Consider the following 21,197-nt stretch of genomic DNA (forward strand, 5'->3'; position numbering starts at 1 on the left):
AAACATGTTACCCACCATACACATTCTTGAGTAAGTTTTGTTATACGTACAAGGGGCCAGACAACAAAAGGTAGCAGCCAGAAGAAAAAGAGGAAATGGAACACACAATGAAGACTGAAGAGTTTTGGATAAGAGCATTTACACTGGAACCACCGAAGTTCTAGGTTCGATTTTCGTTTTTCCAATATCACTTGTATTTATAAAAATATAAAAAATAAAAAAGAGTTTTGGATAGAAGGGGAACTAATAATAATGAAAATGAATGATATGATGCATTCAATTATGGAGCTAGCTTCTGGTGAGAAACCGATTGCCCAGATTTGACCCCTGTGTAGACTGTAGATGGATCAGTCCAGTGTAGAGAGAGACTTTAGAGAGAGAGCATGTTTGGGAAAATGGCTTATTCGGATCATGATCATGTGCTCCTCTGGTACGGTGGAACCCTCCCACATGGCTAGAGCATGCATTCATGTTCATCTTCTTGCTCTGCCTCTCTGTAAAACAAGACAAGTTATATATAGACAGTAACGAATCAATTCAACATGACCTAAAAAGCTGACACCGTGATACCATATTCATTTTCTTTCCTGCTTTCCTTTTTAGAATGCAATCAACTAAGAAAAATTAGCTCGACTTCAAAATTCAATGGATGGGGGTCGAGTCGACTGGACTTGTCCATTTCAATGAGCAATGTGTGCTCTCCTCTTCATTTCTAATCCTTGAACTAAATGCTATGAGTTTCAACTATCTTCTACCTCTGCTGTGCATTCATCACATTTGGATAATGAACATACTTTGTTATTGAAGGAGAAAAGGAAAAGAGACTCCTCTGGTGGGGTCCCACCGTCCCAAGCTGATGGCATGACAATTGACATGGTACCTTTATTTTCTTCTCGAAATCTTGTCATGGCATGTCAATTATTTTTTCAGCTCAGCTTTCATTATTTCCAGTTGACACACCGCCATTTAGAGCATTCACAGTGGGGGGTGTATATGGGAGTATATGTTAAATATACACCCTGAGTCACTGGAATCGTCTCCAATGAGGAGATGTAAATGGATGTAAATATACATCACTACTATGGAGATGTAAAATAAAATGTATATTTACATCTATTTTTTACATCCTTTGCAGGCATGACCCACCCGAGAAAAATGAAGAAAAGGTCGGGACCCACAACTACACCCCCGAATTTACACCTCCCACTGGAGCAAAAAACATATTTACACCCCCCATTGTATTTGCTCTTACGATTTGATTGCAGAAATTGGCATCATTCTTTATGGAGACGGACTAAAATGCATGCCAATAATGCTAACTTTTAAGACGTAAACTCTTACTCGATGTGTAAATTAATTTAATTTATGAGGAGAGGGACTCAAACTTTGATGCAAGGAATAAACTCGATGTCCTGGTTTCATGTTTACATTTTCATATATGAATTTTGTGTTTTAGGCTAACCATTGAAGTAGATGAGGAGACAATTAAGAGGCACACATATAATGTATAATATAACGCAACGTAATAGTATTATGTTACATTAATTAATTTAAAGATGGGCCTTGCCTGCAGCGTGCGTAATATTTCTGCTCAGGGAGTCAAACCAATAAAGTAAGGAATATTGGTAGAATTGAGCCACTCATTTCCTTGTATAAACGCCCCAACCGTAAACTGATTCGCCTCATCTGAGCTGTTGATGACCCGGTAACCCGGCCATGTCACCCTCGCACTTGTATTCGAACCGGGTCCTCGGTTCAAATACTCCCCATAATACAACGTACTCAATGCAAATGTGCCATTCCACTCCAGCCAACCAGCGGGCTGCACCAAATCATCAATGTATGATTTCATGTAAACTGTCCTAGAATACTCTTTCCACGGACGGCCCAGATACGTTTTGAACGTTGACTTTACCGGGACCAGATCAGAAGCGGCTGCGACTTTGCAGTTCAAGATGGAAATGCCAGTGTTCTGGTTGGGGTCCTCACGGCCTTGGGCCGTGAACATGTTCTTCTGGTTTTCGTTTGGTTTGCGCGCGTAGAGGTTGCAGTTCTGGAGGACGACGGCGGCGTTGCCGAAGATGAAATCGACGGTGCCGTAGATGTCGCATTCGCGGTAGAATTGGCGGAGGGAATGAACGTAGAGGGTGTCTTGGTAGCCCACGAAGCTGCACTTGTAGAATGCAGAGAAATCGGAGCCGCTCCTAAAGGCTACCGCTTGATGTTTGCTTGGGCCTGCTGCGTTCTCAAACGTAATGCCTTGGGCTATGAACCCGTCTCCCACAACAGCTGAAACCACAAAAATAACAAACCCATTAGATTTTCGTTAGTCAAGCCAAGTCTGATTTTTTACATATAAACTTCTGGGCTCAAAATAGTCTACATGGCCCAGCTTAGTAGATCTAAATTAGTCTAATCTACGGAGAAGGTGATTTGAAGTGGGGTGTAAGAAGACATGTTTACTGCTCTGATCAAATGACCTAATCCACGTATATACGTCAATATTGATTCATTTATTCATACACAATTTTGAATTACTCGTCGTTTTCATCCGAATTTATTCATATCCATGTTGCTTTGGACATTGTCTTTGTCCAAAACAAGAAGACGTCTAGTACACATCACCTCATTGTCAGAACCCAAAATGTATTGTCAGACTTTTTTTATAAAAAGAATAAAAAGAAGAAAGAAGAAAAAGAAATGGGACCAGCACATGAAGTTTTTCATGTGAAGCGCCAATTATATTTAGAATATGACTAAAACTTTTATAATGACGCCTAGTTTTTGTTTAGGTGCAAAGATCCTAGTTGTAATAAGATGATTGATTTTTGAAAGTAAAAAAGGATGAATATCTTTTGTCCGACAAATTTATGTTTGTACGCGTTTCTTTCCTTCTATCATCCACAAGACACGGGCATATACGAAAGTAGCCAGATGGGGTCCTTCTCCTGCGCCACCGACGCTTAACAAAATCTGATCATCATCATCGGCCGTGAGAGAGAGGGAAACGCTTCATGGAGGAAATGATTTAGGGACCCATCGTCATCGACTTTCTGTCGCTTTCTTGTGGGGAGCATGAGCACTGAGCATCCCTTTGACAAAAGTCAGTTAGCTTTGCTAACATGGAGTTGGGATAACTACTTGTAGCTGGGGTTGCTTATATTTTGAAAGATCAATGTCAATGATTTGCCTCCCCCTAGGCTAAGCTCTATGACTATAATCAATAAACTTTTCGGTTCCGATTATATATATAATGAAATTTTCAGTACATTTTGTTTAACAAGTAATTGAAAGTACCAAGAGTCGCTCCCTAATCCCTAGTTGACTAATTCTTGTTTATTCAATTCTACGGACATTGTTTTGGCTCTGTGTAGTTGTGTGACATATATGGTCCTACAAGTAAGAGCACGAGTCCTACAGCGCACCAACACTCACGAGTAATTTTAAGGCGCCTACTATTCTATGCAACATGCCAACATCACATGCCTTACACTCACGAGTCGCCAGCGCACCAAACATTTTCAAAATTGAAAAATGTTGCACCCCAAAACAAATCAACTTTTTTTAGTAAATTTGAGTGGTTTTGAGTTTTGACCCGTTAAGCTTCAAATCTTGGCCATATCTTTTCCATTAATTAATCACCACTGCTCACTAGTGCGAAGAATTTGCATGTCAGGAGAATACTATTGTTTTGTTATTTCCGTCAAGTCAAATCACATCTCGTCATGTGAAAAAATTAATGTAGCAAAATGTGTTTGGTTGGGAATATCAAAACAATGTTATCCACGTGATATATAAGTCTTTCTCCACCAAGTTAATAATTCAAAACGATGAGGTGTAATGGGAAAACATAAGCAATAATGAAATCCCTAATTAAATTGAAGTTGTTAAGATGAGAAGAGCAAAACTCACCGACTGTGGCTGATCGGAAAGTAGTCCAGCCATCCACCACATTCCTACTGGCTTTCACAACCGTCTTTCCAATCCCATCACCCAAGAACATCAAGTTCGTCTTCTTCCTCACAACCTCCACATTCTCAAAATATGCCCCGCTTTTTATGTATATCACAAACCTATATATATATATATGAATGAATATCCAACATTTCTAAAAAAACATTACTATATAATTAACTGTTATAAATTGAATTATTATTTAGAAATTTACCTGGTTGCACTTGAATTTGGAGCCACAGCTACAGCCTCGCTGATAGTAGTGAAGTTTCCAGTGCCGTCCTTGGCCACCACCAAATCGTATTTTGTCCCATTCGCCACGGACTGCAAGAGCTTTCGATCTTTCGATGAAACCCAAGTAGGGAACCCATTTTTCATGGGTCCAAACTCAGGGAACATCTCCGACTTAGAGTTCTCGTACTTAAGAGCTCCGGGAATCTTCTTGAGCATGACCAGGGCATTGCTCACGTGCTGAGAGATGGTCTGCAATCTGCTTTGAATTTCCTGCCTCACAATTCCAGTGTCGTTAAACCCATCAAGACACGTGTACTGGTTGGTCATTGCGCCGCTGAGCAAGGTCTTCAAGTCGTAGTAGCGGTTGGAGCTGAGTTTCTTGATGGAGAGGTCAGAGATGACAGCTTTGAGCTCGGCAATGGTGTCGTCGAAGAGCTCGAGGCAGTCGTCGAGAGCAATTTGCTGAAGGGCGTCGAGCTTCTTGAACTGTTTTTTGATAATGCCGGTGCAGTTGGAGGAGGAGGCTTGGACCTCCGAGACGGTGTGGGAGACGGTGTAGGATATGATCTGTGGGACTGATTTGGTGGTGAGATCTGGGAAGGTGGAGAGGGTGGAGACGCAGAGGTGTTTGTAGAGTGTGTCTTGGCATGCCGAGTGGGCTGCTAATTGAATGCGGTTGTGGACGTGTGTTTTGGGGGTGTTTGAGTTTGAATTTCTAAAATGGGTATTTGAAAAGAGAAGGATTAGGAGGAGAGCTGAAGTAGGGAGCACAGAGAGCAAGAGTTTTGTTCTCCTTCTTAGATTATACATGGTGGTTGTGGTTATGGTGTGTAAGCTCGAAGGAAAACCTATGTTTGTGTAAGACAAAGACCGAGAGAGGTGGGGAGGAGGGCATATATCATAATCATATATAGGTGAATGAATAGGGGCAGGTGGCTGATGATGGTTAAAACGAGTTAAAAGGCATTATCATTCACCAAACAAATTTGTTGAGTTGAATTTAGATAATGCTCTTATTACGATAGCTTAAAAAGTGTTATCAGTGTATTATTAGGAATGAGTGAGTGAGCGAGTGAGTCTGTAGATAGAGATGACAATGGTGATGATGAGCATGAAAATGAAAAGAAAAGGGCTAGTTAAGGAACTCTGTTGAAATATAATGGTGATATTCCTTCATGATTGGGTTTGGAGGACGATATGTGCAGTGCAAGTTTCGTCCTTCACGCGAGGATACGGACCACAATCTTATCTTTGTTTCCTTAATGTTAAGCTGATGCTCTCTGTTTCTTCTACTCTGTTTTTGTGTCGTCAATTTACTACCTCGTCATATGTCACAAGGCTAGGTGTACTGATAAAGAAAGATGGTCCTATGAAGGCTGTGGCTACTGTCACATTGGACGCCAAAGATTGTTTTCTAGGCGATTGTATTTTTCGCATATTTTTATTAGGCATTAACCCTAATTAATTAATTATTTAATTTCTTCTATTATTGGATTGGAGCTCAAAAACAGGGCCTGCCAGAGAAGGGAAAGGGAAGACAGTGGTCTCAAATCAAATCCGACAATACGAACATTGTGTCCTTCTGTCCGCTTGTCACATGAGAATCAATGTCCAATGAATGCATACAATGAGCTTCAGAGCGTGCAGAGAAAAACGACGTCTCCATCTTGAGAAATACTTCTTTATTTCCGTTTCATTGTCCTTTTTTCTTTATCTATAAGGCGAAGTAGAGCAATGAAACAAAAATATCATCTTAATATGTATGTAAAGAGCTGCTTAGCTTAGCTTAGCTTAGGTAGCTGGCTTGCTACATTTTATTTGGTGATGAAGAAAAAAACAGAAGCTAATGGGATTGCGAAGCATGAAGTTAACTATTTCAGTTGGCCGGGTCGTCTATCATTGACTGGCGTCTAAAGTCCGCTACTAATTAATAACTTGATGATGCAGCGTGACAATTGATTGGCTAAACTTTACCTAAAATATGTAACTCTGGAATCCACCAAGAATATATGAAGAAACATCAAGATTTATTTGATAAACTTGAATAACAAAACATAACTCTAACTACAAGTAAAGTAAGTTTAAATACTCATAGAAACCCTAGTAATAACAAAGGAATTAAAATAGGAAAATAACAAAGTTTCCAAAAACTGTAAAAACTTTAAAACTAAATTTCGGGCTAGTAAACGATATCGGATGCTCCGAAAAAGCCCATACATCAATGCATAGCGATGAGTTTTACTTGTGACGCCGTTCTCTTTAAATTAATGGGTCATGAGCTCAATTCTGAGCTCAGAGCCCAAATCTGCAATTTACTCAATTTGCCTTTGCGCCCGTCCTCTTCAATTACTTCCGCAATTTGTTCTATATCATTTGAATATTGGTATTTTGCTGGCCTAACTTGTTGGATTATATATTAACTTTGAATTCAAACAGCTCCATAGTTGACATTAATAGTGGATAGTTTTTCTTCAAGCAACTCTACAAGCACTTCAAAAAGTGCAGCTACTCCTCTCTGTCAATTTTTTTGTATTTTTTTTTTATCTCTTCTTTGCATTGACTGAAATCTATTGGAACTTGTTCTAAATTAAATTACCACGGTAATTTCACTTCTCATTATATTAAACTAACTCTAGTGTAATGGCCTCATACCAAATAAAACAACTTTGAATTTCAAACATTCGGTTGCCAAGAAATTCAACTTTCAGCTTAATTTGACTTCCAAGGAATATTAATTAGTGCACATATTACACTTCTGACGAAAAAGAAAGATGAGGACTCAAAAATAAAGACATCCTCTCGTATATATGGTAATGATAATGGTACGTAGCACATATTTTTTTAATCAATGCGAGTTGAATCATTCGAATTTTAAAACTTCTTTTAATATTGGAGTGATTATAGAACTATACGGAAATACGGCCACATGATACATCTTGTACACATGTTATAATATAAGAGAATATTTATCGATATTATTTCCTAAAAGAAGGGAAAATAAACTGTATCGTTCACCCATGTTAAAACACGTGTACAAGATGTACCATGTGACCATATTACTATACTATTCTATAATTTCTCATTGAGAAGAGAGTTGCCACTAGACTAATTACAAGATGGTAATGATACCACATTTGTTGTAGCACGCGAATGGTACGTAGCCCTTCACGGCCAGTGACAAGATCGCTAATTAATTTAGTTTCAAGTATACGAATCATAATAAGCTAGCTGCTTCAACAAAATGGTTACTAATTATTATACTTGAACAAGAAGTACTATAAACATAAATTTTAATCAAGAGCGTATATATACACATTGATAGACTGATAAAAATGTTGAATTAAAAATAGGTTCACGGTGGGATTTGCCTAATGTTAGGAAACATAGGAGGTAACTCTTTTTCAAGATTTTTGACCGCGTTTGGCTTCCAGCAATTGGACATGAAACTAATTCCATTGAAGCTTAGCCTATATAAATACAACACCACATTGCCTAATTAATCCGTGCAACTCTTCTGTCTATATGCAAATTCAAGCCTTTTCAAGCTTACAAAAGCAAAGCTTAATCTATATCTCAAATATCACCCCATTCACGCCAATGGAGAATTTGCAAGCATTCTCTGTGTTCAAAGTTTCCATTTTCGTTCTTGTTTTTTCAATATGTTTTGCCTCTCCATCTTTAGCTGCAGATGCACCTCCAGTCTCCAAGGAAGCCATTTGCAAATTCACCCCAGATCCTTCATTTTGTAACTATGTCCTCCCTAACCAGACCTCAAATGTGTACGAATTTTGGCGCTATGCTGCCCAAAAGTCCTTATCACAGTCTCGTAAATTCCTAAACTTGGTGGACAAGTATCTCAAACTCCACTCCACCCTCTCCAAAACCGCAGTCCTTGCACTCCAGGATTGCCAGTTCCTTGCAGGTCTTAACATAGATTTTCTAGCAAGCTCCCTGGAAACCCTCAACACCACCAAATATCAAACACTTTCTAGCTTGAAAGCCGACGACGTCCAAACCTTGCTCAGTGCTATCTTAACCAACCAGCAAACCTGTTTGGATGGCATACAAGCCACTGCTTCATCTTGGAGTGTAAAACGCGGTCTTTCGGTTCCACTCTCAAACGACACAAGCCTGTACAGCGTGTCTCTTGCTCTGTTCACCAAGGCCTGGGTGCCTAAGACTAAGAAGAAGGGGAGAAAACTGCTTGATCAAACCGATCAGCAGATCATCGATACTAATGACGTTTTGGTGAGGGACAAGGTGACTGTGAGTCAGGATGGAAGTGGAAACTTCACCACCATAAGCGACGCGGTTGAGGCCGCTCCTAACAACTCAGCACCTTCTAAAGGTTACTTCTTGATTTACATCAAGGCAGGAGTTTATGAAGAGTATGTGACCATCGACAAGAAAAAGAAATACCTCATGATGATTGGCGATGGCATCAATCAGACTGTCGTCACAGGCAACCGAAGTGTTAAAGGTGGCAACTGGACAACTTTCAGATCAGCAACATTTGGTAAGAAGAAGTAATGCGAAATTGATTAGTTAAACATGGTTCAAAATTTTAGCTTATATTACAGGGCACCGTATATATACAGATTTTATTCCATCAAACGTTTGATATAATTATGACTTGTACGTGAATTAATTAATGTTGCAGCTGTAGTTGGACAAGGGTTTGTGGCTGTGAACATGACCTTTCGCAACACTGCCGGGGCAGAGAATGGCCAAGCCGTCGCAGTTCGAAACGGGGCTGACCTCTCCACATTCTACAGATGCAGCTTTGAAGGGTACCAAGACACCTTGTACACACATAATCAGAGGCAATTCTACAGAGAATGTGACATCTACGGGACTGTGGACTTCATATTTGGAAATGCTGCAGTTGTTTTCCAAAAGTGCAACATGTATCCCAGGCTGCCAATGAGCAAGCAATTCAATGCAATCACAGCTCAAGGCCGAACCGACCCGAATCAAAACACGGGGATTTCGATTCATAACTGTACCATAAGAGCTGCCGATGATTTGGCTTCAGGCGACGGCAGCACCAAGACCTATCTGGGAAGGCCATGGAAGGCGTATTCTAGGACAGTTTACATGCAATCCTTCGTGGATAGTCTGATAGATGAGGAAGGTTGGCATGAATGGGATGGAAATTTCGCTCTGAAAACATTGGATTATGGGGAGTATGACAACACTGGGCCTGGATCAGTGACTACAGGCAGAGTTTCATGGGATGGTTACCATGTGATCAAGGCTAGCGATGCCTCAAATTTTACAGTGTCCAATTTCTTGCTGGGGGATGACTGGCTGCCTCAAACTGGAGTGCCATTTTCTGGTGGCTTATACTAATTAATTATGGTATTACAAAAATATTCTAATTGGATATTTACTTTATTGTGATATTTAAGGTTTTTTTATATATTTTTTTATAATTTGTTTCAAAGATTTAACATGTATTCAAGCCAAGGTATGGCTTAACCCTAATATTGAAAAACACGAATTACTCTTTTTAGTTTTAGTTACACCTATTGAACGTGATATTTTGCAGATGTGGGTTAGATTATGTGGATAGACAATGTGTTCACCTCCTTGCATTCGAATTCAATTTTATTCCTTTGTAGTTTTTTCTGTTTTATGGATATATATAAGCAATATTGGTGAATGGGTGAAATCGAACCTAAAACCTCGGATGCATGAGTAAATGCTCCTAACTACTTGAGCTATAAGCTCCTAACCTTTTCTTTTGTATATCTCGACGAGTTCGGTGTCATAGACCGCGCGAGGGAGATGATGCTTCATAAACGTGAGAGAGAGTTGAGAGAGAGAGAGAGGGTTTTCTGAAAGGTTCGTGAGAGTATAGTGTAACAGTGTTAGAGAGAGAGCGAAGGGTTTTCCCAAAAGCTCCGTGCCCGTTGGTATTGATAATTTGATAGCTTGTCTCCACAACAAATTATGGTGTGTGTCACTTAGGAAAAAGATGCAGAATTATATATGTCACAAGTTGTGCGTGTATCGTTAATCCAAACATTTGAAGTCCATGCATTTTTGGCTTGTTTTTCTGGTAACGAATTCAAAGTCCATATCAAAAGATTATATAAGTTTATTTGCCAAAAACCACTAGGCATGTGACAAATTAAGTGGCTTTATTTTCAACATGCATATACGTGTGTGCTTGGTTTATTAATTTCGAGATTAATATTATTCTATACTTATCTCTCCAAATCCATAAGCCAAACACATGTAATGTGATCACTCACCCTTGCAATTTGAACTCCACCACAAGAAATATATAAGATTATTGTGTATTAATTGTTCTTAATGGGTTTGGTTTTTTGCTCAGAGTACGTAGAATTTTATTCGTTATTTAATTAAATCCTCATCAATTAACTAATTCCTTATACCGCTTGTTCTATCAGGAAAAAAAAAATATATATATATATATATATATAAGAGTAATTCTTTAAAATGTCTGTTTTGATTTGAGTGTTTCAAACAAGAATCGTTAATTTCCAGAGTTTAGCCGCTGGGCTATACTATTTCTTTAAAAAATTGAAAAACCCACGTCTAGCCGCACGGCTATACTATTTCTAATTTTTAAAAACCTGAGTATAGCCGCGCGGCTATTATTTCGTTGAAGAATTTTCAAAGACCAAGTATCGCCGCTCGGCTATACTATTTCTTTAAAAAATTCCAAAAAACCTAGTATAGCCATACGGCTATACTATTCCGTTAAAAAAATAAAAAACCTGAGTATAGCCGCGCGGCTTCTATTTCGTTGAAGAATTTTCGAAGACCAAGTATCGCCGCTCTTTAAAAAATTCCAAAAAAACCGAGTATAGCCATACGGCTATACTATTCCGTGAAAAAATAAACCGGAGTATAGCCGCGCGGCTATATTATTTCTAAATAAAATTCAACACCAGTAGGCATTAATTTTCTGGCATGCCTAATCTAACAACTTGTGGAGAAATTTATGAGTTACATAGAGCTTGCCAAAACCCTCACGCTGCCCATATATAATAAATGTCGCCAACATTTTAAGGGCTCCAATTCAAAGCCGCAATACCAAATGATAATATGCGGATGTGTTGGCCTAGTTTGAACGTATGCGTTTCAATTCAAACTTCATGTCATGCTTGCTGGGCCCTGCGTTTGACGTTTTTTTTAAATTCTTAATTATGCCCATTAATTTAAGGGAATTTCTACTAAAACACCTCAAATAGTTGAAATTATAAAACGACTATATATCTCCTCAGCTTTGGGGTTGATTTTATAATGTGTTTGGGTTTTTTTATAAATACTAGATTGGGTTTAGCTACTCAGTAACGACTATATATCTCCTCAGCATTTTATAATGACTGAAGCTTCATTAAAGTTGAGTTTTTAAAAATGATCCGCGTATGTATGGAAAATATTCTTGGTCTGAGATCTTAGCCACTGGAAAACATTATTAATATTATGATGAGTTTAATTTTAATTAACTATCAAGCAAGTGGAATTAAACATTAAAAGTTAGGGTTTTAGATTGAGGAAGCAGGAAGCTTCATTCCATTTGCTGCATTAGCTAGTAGCTACCACATCCACATGACATGTTTCCGCATTGAAAGGGAAGGTTTTAACTGGGAATGTAAGTTAGGCTCCTTTGACTATCATTAGTCACTCATATCATATCTATATATATACAAACCCAACTTGTTAAGTAGGGCAAAACTATGCTCTGTCTGTGTCCACCGTCTTGATCAGCTTCACCCTCCCTTTATATATGTATGTCAGTCTACAAAACCCAAACAGGATCCACGCGTTTACAGAATGCATGCATATGTTTCCAGTCAAACTTAAATTATTTAACTTGTTCGTTGGCTCCGCAAGTCATCGTAGAGAAAAGACGACCCAAAGACCCAAGAAAATTAAACATGAATAATGACCTCCGCGACTTTGTATGCTTGGATTTGAATGCTTTCTTTTTTCTTTTCTTTTTTTGTCCAAATGATTGGATGCTTTTTTGAATGGTCCATTTAACAATGTAACATGTCCAAATTAATTAGAAAATCTAATGTTTACTGATAGAAAAAAGTTGAAACGTCGCACGAGTTAAAATCAAATATTTACTAACTATTTGATTGTTTTGTTATGTTGTCACGCTGCGTCATTTATCATTTGATTGATTGAATGATTTTGTTTTTGGCCAACAAGGATTTTAGGAAGTAAGTGAGAAACATGTGTCCTTCCATGATTGTTTAAACCAAATCATACATGAAATGAAATGGAGGTTCACATCGCTTTTGGTGCCCTTGAATACATGCATATACTTCCAAACACATCCTCGTCATTTGTCAATATAACGTACCATAGAAAAGTATAGTCAAAATCCACCGTCACCAATGGAACTCCTTTAAACTTTTCTTCTTTTCTCCTTGTATTGATTAGTTTATCTTAATTGACTATAATTCATCAATAGTAAAATATATCTACACTGTGACATGCATACTAATTAAACTTTTTTTTATTTCAAAATTTAATTACGTTAATCCATATATTGCAATGTTAAGCGCAGCAGGATAATGATATATCTTCTGGGATGGTTGACAATAATTTCCCCATCGAATTGAAAACTACACCCACTACCAGAATAAAGAGACAAAATCTGGAAGAAAGTTTTTTTTACATATAAATCTGGAGGGATTGATATCCATCTGACCTTTCGATGTCACCAATCCGGCTGGCACCTACCCAACCGTTGACAAATGGCACCATTGTATCCAAGTGTTGAGCCACTGTCAATTCAAACTCAAAGGAAAGGAATGAAGAAAAGGATTTGTTACATGAAATTTTATTGATTATAAACTTGTGAAATTACAAGGTAGGTTACCGTAAACAATAACACAGAGAACCCGGAAATCAAAATTTGCACAACAGCTTGTTTCGGCCACTGTTGGTGGCAACGCATACAACAACATCAAGGCCAAGATCAAAACGCGCATTTTACGAAGTCTCCCAATTGAGTTGACCTCATAAATAAATACAAAGTAGCCACCAAATTTTGTTAATTTACTCCAACGACTATGTTATTAAGTAATAAGCCAATAATATAATATATTCTGCTCGAGCCCCTATATATATTTGAACCCGACCCATAACGTATAGCAACTCCATTCCATTAATAGCTAGCATACATTTATTTTCCAATTCCATTTCAAATCCAATGGCTTATTCTAAGCTCATCGTAGCTTCATTTTTCATCCTTTTCCTTTCTTTATTTGCCTCTCTATCTTTGGCTGCAGATAACTCCTCAAGCCCAGTCTCTGCAGGCACCATTTGCAAGTCCACCCCTGACCCTTCTTTTTGCAAATCTGTGCTTCCTCACAACCAAACTGCTCAAAATGTTTACTACTACGGCCGGTTCTCGGTCCGGAAATCGTTATCTCAGTCCCGTAAATTCTTAAACTTAGTCGACAAATATCTTAAACGCCGATCCAGTTTGTCCCTGACCGCAGTCCGAGCTCTCGAGGACTGCAGGTTGCTTGCCGGGCTCAACATGGACTTTTTGCTTAACAGTTTTGAAACCGTCAATAAGACTAGCAAGACTCTCTCTAATCTCAAAGCAGACGACGTCCAAACTTCTCTTAGCGCCATTCTCACCAACCAGCAAACCTGTTTGGACGGCATTCAATCCACCGCTTCTGCTTGGAGTTTGAAAACTGGCCTCTCTGCACCCAACGACACCAAGTTCTACAGCGTCTCCCTTGCCCTTTTCACCAAGGGTTGGGTGCCCAAGAAGAAGAAATCGGCTACGTGGAAGCCCACCAGGAACCAGCGTGGCTTCAAAAACGGACGCCTGCCGCTCAAAATGTCGAGCCGAACACGTGCCGTTTACGAGGGCGTCACCAAGAGAAAGATGCTTCAAACGGAGACGGAGGATGATGGGGTTTTGGTGAGTGAAGTCGTGACGGTGAGCCAGAATGGAACCGGAAACTTCTCCACCATCAATGACGCCATTGCTGCAGCCCCGAACAACTCTGCCTCAACTGACGGCTACTTCTTGATCTATGTCACCGCCGGTGTTTATGAAGAGTACGTCTCCATTGCTAAAAATAAGAGGTATTTGATGATGGTCGGGGACGGCATCAACCAGACCATTCTCACCGGCAACCGAAGCGTCGTTGATGGGTGGACAACTTTCAACTCTGCAACATTTGGTGAGTCTTAAACTACAACAAATTAAAAGACTCTAAATTAATCAGGACCATTTGATTGTGTATATGTATGAATCTTATACATATCAAACATGCTTATTAGTATCTTACTAGAATTTGTACATGAATATTGCAGCTGTAACTGCACCTGGATTTGTAGCAGTGAACATGACCTTCCGTAACACTGCGGGAGCAATCAAGCACCAAGCGGTTGCAGTTCGCAACGGGGCTGATCTGTCCACATTCTATAGCTGCAGCTTCGAAGCGTACCAAGACACCTTATATACACATTCTCTGAGGCAATTCTATAGAGAATGCGACATCTATGGCACGGTAGACTTCATATTTGGAAATGCTGCAGTTGTTTTCCAAAATTGCAACTTATATCCCAGGCTGCCAATGAGTGGCCAATTCAATGCCATCACGGCTCAGGGTCGAACTGATCCGAATCAAAACACGGGCACTTCGATTCACAATTGTACTATAAGGGCAGCTGACGATTTGGCTTCGAGCAACAGCAGTACCAAGACTTATCTGGGAAGGCCATGGAAGGAATATTCAAGGACAGTTTATATGCAATCTTACATTGATAGTGTGGTGGATCCTGCTGGTTGGCGGGCATGGGATGGAGAGTTTGCTCTCAGCACTTTGTATTATGCAGAGTATAACAACACCGGTCCCGGATCAAACACTACAAGCAGAGTTACATGGACAGGTTACCATGTGATTAATGCTACCGATGCTGCTAATTTCACTGTGACCAATTTCTTGCTGGGGGATGATTGGTTGCCTCAAACAGGGGTGCCCTACACTGGTGGGTTAATTTGAGAAACTTGTTGGACATAGCAGCAGGCCATTTGTTCTTTCTCTTTTTGTCATTTTTTAAAAGTGAAGTAATAAGGATGTAATGCCCAATTAAGCATTCCCAATTTACAACTTGGTTCTGAACCAAGAATAGTAAACCAGTTTAAATTGTAAATGGTTACTTCTTGTATTGTTTACTGATTGACTTTATTTCCAACAACGAACAATCAAACGTTAGAAGAAGCTTTCCTGATGCAATTTACAATTGGTTTGAAGCATAGATAGGCATCCAACTGGTTGGTCGTCATTTTGGCTTATCAATCATTCTATGAATTCTGTCCTATCTACCTCTGCAGACGTCCATGACTAGTTGGGCGCTCTGGTCAATAAGCCCATGAGGACGTCAAGCACTGTCAAAATCAAACAGTCTCCATTCATGAATGAGGGCATTGAATGCCAAGCCACGCCTAATTGAATACAGTACTCTGTTTTGTGTCGGGCAACAGATTACAAATTGAGATGCCTCAGTTTTTTGAAATTTGTGGTTGGATTATGCTGACGTGCTCATCTCAAATATGTCGATATCAAAATTTGTGATTGATGTCAGTTTATTTCTGTACGTCTCCTCCTTCCACAAAAATCTAAAGATTACGGGCTGTCAACATCTTTTGATATGTTTATGGTCATCTTGTTTGCACCTGCATTCTGTAACAAAACTGATTCGTCCTAAAACTCTGTTTTGTTTATTTTTCCCAACCTCCTAAAACTCTCTTCTGTTGTTTATCTTGGCTTTAGACGCATCTGAAACACTGGAATGAATAGGATCAATCAAAAGCAACCCTTGTTGTCCGCCTCCCTCTCTCACGTGCATGTGTTCATTAACCACCTTGGGATTATTTCTTCTATCGATCCATCCTAGACTAGTCTTAATTAATGAAAATCAGGAACATGTGATTAGGAGTTAATTAATATTGCTATCTTAAGTTGTTACGTTACATGCAGAACCGAAATTGATCACATCAGCTTGGTGACGGAACCACAAACTTTTGTGGTGACATCAATAATCACCTTCTGAGTTTGGCGAGAAATGAGATCACAACACGTTGAGCATTTCACAAATAAAACCAACAATTGTTATTGAAAATTTTATAATATTAATTACAGAAATTAATTTCAATCAATTAGCTAGCTACTAATTAAAATTAAAGTGGATCCATTCCATATGTACATAATCACTCCTTGCCGTGGGGTGGCAAGGCCTTGACGACGGCCAAAACGTTATTGCACAACTGGCGAAACTCCTCGTTCTTCTGTAAAACGACGCTTTTCTCTCCGGCGAACGAGTTATCGCAGTAGTCAGCGTCAGAAATAGCAACGTTGACCCAGACTTCGACGTCCTTGTAGTTCTTGGTGGACATGGCGGCTACGCAGTCGTCGAGCTGCTCGTTCGCGTCGGAGTAATGCTCAATGCAGTCGGCCACGCCCTGCTGGACCACCGGCGATAAGGTGGTGGCGTTGTTTATGAGCAGTGATCTCAAGTGCGCGTCCACTTCAGAGGCGTATGCGCCGGCGAGCCTGATGGAGATGTAGGCGAGGCCTATGAGGTCAGCTCCTTTGCTGTTGGGGTCGTTCTTGAGGGCGTTGATGCAGAGGTCCTTGTGAGGCGCATGCTGGCATGCTTGTTGAATGAGGTTCATATTCACCACGCCTGCTTTGCTGCCGCCGTTTGTGCCTTGACTTTCATGGCCTGCAACGAGGACAAATTGTAGCACAGACAATGTTGAGAGGAAGACAAATGGTGCTGCTGCAATGGGATTCATTGTTCTTGTTCTTTTTTAATTGAAGGAGATTAATTAAGGCTTTTATTTAATTAATTATACGGGGAGAGGAGAATGAGTATATAAATATGAGGAGGGATACACAAGAACCTCTCAATGTTGCGGTTTATTAGGACAGAGAGCCGAGCCTCCTAATCTCTAAACGCGTCTTGGACGTTCATTTTAACCCACTTATAATTAACCAGATTTTGTTCCTCCAATTTTAACACTCAATATATGGTTATGCAGCAGCTCTCTCTCTCTCTCTCTCTCTCATGTTTACGGGCCGCTTGAGTTTGATGGGCATAGCTCAAGTCGGTATGCCTTGGACTATTCTCACAAATCAAGCCCATTAATAGTGTATATATATATATATACTTTGGTTTTGATGTATACAATACAATACAAGTACCATATACAAGTACCAATTACTAAGACGCGTACACAGGACCAAAACAAAAGCATATGTGCCAAAGGAAAGCAAAGCAAAACAAGGCTCCAGAAATTCTCCATTGCTGGGTGGCTGCGATCGATAGTTGTAGCAGGTGAGTAAGGCAGCGTTTGGTAGTACTTCAATTTTTTTAAAAGCAGCTTTAATAAAAACAATTCAAAACTATGTTGTTTGGTAAATATCAGGAATCAGCTTTTTTGTTAAATTGTGGTCAGTGACCGCTGTTTGAAACTGCTGTTTTTTCAAAGCAGGGACAAGCCAGCTTTTAAAAGCTGCTTAAAATATTATCAAATTGGTTTTCTATTTTTAAAGTAGAAAAAGAATAAGAAAACAACAACTAGTTTCATCGTCATGATTCATGTCCTTTTTGTCATTATACAAAATAACAGCACTTTTGATAAAAATTTATCAAATATTTTGACTACTCACAGCACTTTTTTAAAAACTGTTTACAAAATTCTACGTGCTTTTTTTTCACAACTGATTATTCTAAAAGGAGGTAAATTTTTCACTCATATTTTCTCCATTTACACTTCTTTTTTACTTTTTAATACTTTTTAATCAATTTTGTTCTTTTTATTCATTCTCTTTCCTATTCTACACTTACTCTACGATTCCCTCTAATAAGAAGACATGTACAATCACTTACTAATATTTTGAAAGAATAAAAATCTGAGACTATTATGCATACCTTTCTCTCTGCATATCTAAGCTCCTAATGACAGTTTGGTTAGTAGCATTTTTTGGTTCTTCTACCTGTAAACATGTTAGCTCAAAAAAGTTATTATCTATTAAATACAACAAAGATAAATAGTACTCATATACTTGATAAAAATAAAAATAAAAGACTTTAGCATACAAATACTTACATTTCTATCCATTTCCTTTTTATTTTAAATATATATATTAACTTTTCTTAATTACAGTTATCAAAACCTTAATATTGATTAAAAATTATAAGGTAGTAGAATAAGAAAGAGAAAGAACATAAAAGAAAAACAAATATTGATTAAAAATTATTAAAAAGCAAAAGGGAGTGTAAGTGGAGAAAATGAAAGTGGGAAAATCAGCTTCCATTCTAAAAGCACAAGAAAAACAACTTTTTTTAAAAATACAACAACGCTAGCACATTACACAGAGTAGCTACCAAAATTCCAAATGGATAAGGTATTCTGTTTCTGTCTCTATATGCTCGAAATCCTCTTCAATGAGAGAATCTTGCTGCCTGATGAAGATTTGAAGCCATTGTAATTAATGTTTTTGGGTGAACCCAAACCCCTCCTCAACCTCTCATCCCCCTAATTGTATTATTACAACTATGATAATACGACACCTCCTCCTCCCGGGATACAGATATACTCACCACTTCCATTATTGGCTTTCTCCCATATTCCTCCGCCGAACCACTCGTCGACGGCAAACATCTCGAGCAACCCACTTTAGCTTCAGCCGTCTCATGCTCCGAACCGCCCGGTTCATTCACTGTTATTGCCGTTTCAGGCGAAATTTCCAGCCTAGGAAGCGGAATATCGGGTTGAACCGGAGCCCTGCAGAGTGGACAATTGGACTGAGACTGGAACCAAGTGTCTATGCACTCTAAATGGAAGGTGTGGTTACACTTGGGCAATACACGGCCTTGCTCTTCGTCTTCGAACTCAGATAAACACACGGCGCACTCTAGTGGTGCTGGGTTGATGCGGGTGGTGGCCGAGTAAGTAAAAGTAGGGAGGGTCTTGAGAACAGAGGGATCCAAGGCCTTGGGATTGGTCGGAGAGAGGGTAGTTTCGAGGAGGGTGGTGAAAGAAATAACAGGGTGGGGGAAGAGATAGCGTGGTGTGCGGCGAGTACGGCGTGGGTGGTGGCGGTGGAAGAAGCAGCGGACGTAGCTGTGGAAGCAAGCTATGGTGAAGATGACGATGAAGAGAATGATGACTGAGCAGAGCATAATCTTACCGTTGACAGCATAGTTGGTGGGTTTGTGGTTTTGGTGATTGTATTTGTTAGTGATGTCCATATGAAATTATGATCGAGTTAGGAGAAAGGTTTTGGTGAAAGAAATGAAATGAAATTGTCGTGGGCGGTGTTTGTTTTCTGTTTTGGGTGTCGAGTTGGAGTTGGAGTTGGAGAGGTGGGTTTTATTGTTATTGTAACGGAAGATTATGGTGGAAGGGGAAGGAAGGTTCCTATGCTATGACTGTTGGATTTGTCTTGTGTGTGGTGCCTTGTTTTTATGAGGCGAGGCAATTGGTTTGGGCTACGTGTATTGTGTACATATGGTGTGTGTATCTGGCGGGCTTTATTATTCCTCTGCACTCTCTGAGCTCTGCATTTATATATATATATATAAGAAATTACGTAATGCGATGATTAAGAAATTAGTGGCAAACACAATTGAAAATAGTTTCTTTGTCTAATTTTTGTAAGGATGATCTATGGCAAACATAGAATTCATGAACCTCTCTATATCCATGCTTTGATTGGTGTTGAGGCAAACATAGAATTCATGAACCTCTCTATATCTGCTTTTTGGTGTTGGTGTCGGTTTTGGTGGAGAATAATGAAAAAGATTTCGAAAGCTGGTTGACGATGTGCGTGAAATTTAATGATATTCCATTCCATGTCTCTGACTTTAACTCTAAATCTAACTCACTCATCATCCATCACATGCACATAGTACCACAAGTACACATGATAAAACCCAATTCAATTCAGAATTACAGGATTTTTAGTGGACTTGTTACATGAACAAACTTACTTCTCATCCCCCCATTCAATTTCAGGTCGGTATAAAAAAGCTTAATTAACCAACGTACGCACAAGAGAACAGAAGAGAAGAGAAGAGGGTCTGAAATTATTTTAGGATAATGAATGACATTGGCAATTTGGCGTCTAGATCTACAACTAAAATAGTGGACCGACCAGAGGTATATATAATAGTTTGCCTTTCATTTCATCAGCTTGAATTGAATCATTCATATTCTACCTAATCCACACGAACAACAACTATATATTTATTTATAAAATAAGATGACAACCCAAAACAAAACAAAACAAAAAAGAATCACGATGCCAAGCCAACAAACAAAATAAACCCACATCTTTCTTTCACAGAGTCCCCCACTCCCCCACTCAAATCAAATTTAAGGAGCTTTCCATGACATGAAGATGCAATGCAACTTGTTTCTGACCTCAATTCACTCACTCACTCACCCACTAGCATCTAATCTGCTTTTATTTTAAGCACTTAGTTTCAATTCAAACTGTGGGTTTGATGCCCAAAGTTTAGCTCTCACTTTCTCGCCCACTGCTGGGCCTATCCATTTCTAACTGGGCCTATACACTTTCTGAAATAAGTGAAAATGAGAAACAAAAAGAAACATGAGAAACAAACAAAGCAGTAAATTTCAGTTAATGCGTGTTGTGGTCACCCAATAATGATTGAGTAGAGTATCGCAACTCTCACCTAACCAGAATGTTGCTCTCAAAAAATCATCTTGAAATGTCGAATCGTGCATTCAATTCAACTCAATTAATGTGTTACAAGTTACAACTGCCAAGTGATGGCAATGCAATCCTGTTTCCCCACACTGGACATCCAACACTCTGATTTGGTGATCTCTTCAATAATGTTGATGATTATTGATGTCTTCTTTTCATTCAAATTTTTTTCTTCCATTTTATATGAGGTAGGGTCTGGTGAAAATGAACGCATACACTGGTTTATTCAACTAACTTAACATA

At 39.1% G+C, this 21,197-nt stretch overlaps 5 protein-coding genes across 5 annotated transcripts; 2 read left to right on the top strand and 3 right to left on the bottom strand.

Moving 5' to 3' along the window:
* Positions 1 to 1,485: 1,485 nt before the first annotated feature.
* LOC103333987 (pectinesterase-like) lies at positions 1,486 to 5,533 on the bottom strand. Its single transcript, XM_008236899.3, has 3 exons — positions 4,169 to 5,533; positions 3,913 to 4,073; positions 1,486 to 2,289 (listed from the first exon to the last, which is right to left on the bottom strand). The coding sequence occupies exons 1-3, from the start codon at positions 4,996 to 4,998 to the stop codon at positions 1,592 to 1,594; spliced, it is 1,689 nt and encodes a 562-aa protein (XP_008235121.2). The 5' UTR covers positions 4,999 to 5,533; the 3' UTR covers positions 1,486 to 1,591.
* Positions 5,534 to 7,717: 2,184 nt separating this feature from the next.
* Positions 7,718 to 9,665, top strand: LOC103334062 (putative pectinesterase/pectinesterase inhibitor 41). The gene is made up of 2 exons (XM_008236988.2): positions 7,718 to 8,704; positions 8,849 to 9,665. The coding sequence occupies exons 1-2, from the start codon at positions 7,786 to 7,788 to the stop codon at positions 9,538 to 9,540; spliced, it is 1,611 nt and encodes a 536-aa protein (XP_008235210.2). The 5' UTR covers positions 7,718 to 7,785; the 3' UTR covers positions 9,541 to 9,665.
* A 3,728-nt stretch (positions 9,666 to 13,393) lies between these two features.
* On the top strand, positions 13,394 to 15,385 carry LOC103333986 (putative pectinesterase/pectinesterase inhibitor 7). The gene is made up of 2 exons (XM_008236898.3): positions 13,394 to 14,387; positions 14,521 to 15,385. Exons 1-2 carry the CDS (start codon positions 13,394 to 13,396, stop codon positions 15,210 to 15,212), a joined length of 1,686 nt encoding a protein of 561 aa, XP_008235120.2. The 3' UTR covers positions 15,213 to 15,385.
* Positions 15,386 to 16,298: 913 nt separating this feature from the next.
* Positions 16,299 to 17,106, bottom strand: LOC103333985 (Plant invertase/pectin methylesterase inhibitor superfamily protein). Its single transcript, XM_008236897.3, has one exon. It carries the CDS (start codon positions 17,006 to 17,008, stop codon positions 16,421 to 16,423), a length of 588 nt encoding a protein of 195 aa, XP_008235119.1. The 5' UTR covers positions 17,009 to 17,106; the 3' UTR covers positions 16,299 to 16,420.
* Positions 16,797 to 19,793, bottom strand: LOC103333984 (RING-H2 finger protein ATL64). The gene is made up of 3 exons (XM_008236896.3): positions 18,820 to 19,793; positions 18,148 to 18,212; positions 16,797 to 16,935 (listed from the first exon to the last, which is right to left on the bottom strand). The coding sequence occupies exons 1-3, from the start codon at positions 19,468 to 19,470 to the stop codon at positions 16,929 to 16,931; spliced, it is 723 nt and encodes a 240-aa protein (XP_008235118.3). The 5' UTR covers positions 19,471 to 19,793; the 3' UTR covers positions 16,797 to 16,928.
* Between the last annotated feature and the right edge of the window lie 1,404 nt (positions 19,794 to 21,197).

This window comes from Prunus mume, linkage group LG6 (genome assembly GCF_029339155.1).
Source record: "Prunus mume cultivar Tortuosa linkage group LG6, ASM2933915v1, whole genome shotgun sequence".
NCBI lineage: Eukaryota > Viridiplantae > Streptophyta > Magnoliopsida > Rosales > Rosaceae > Prunus > Prunus mume.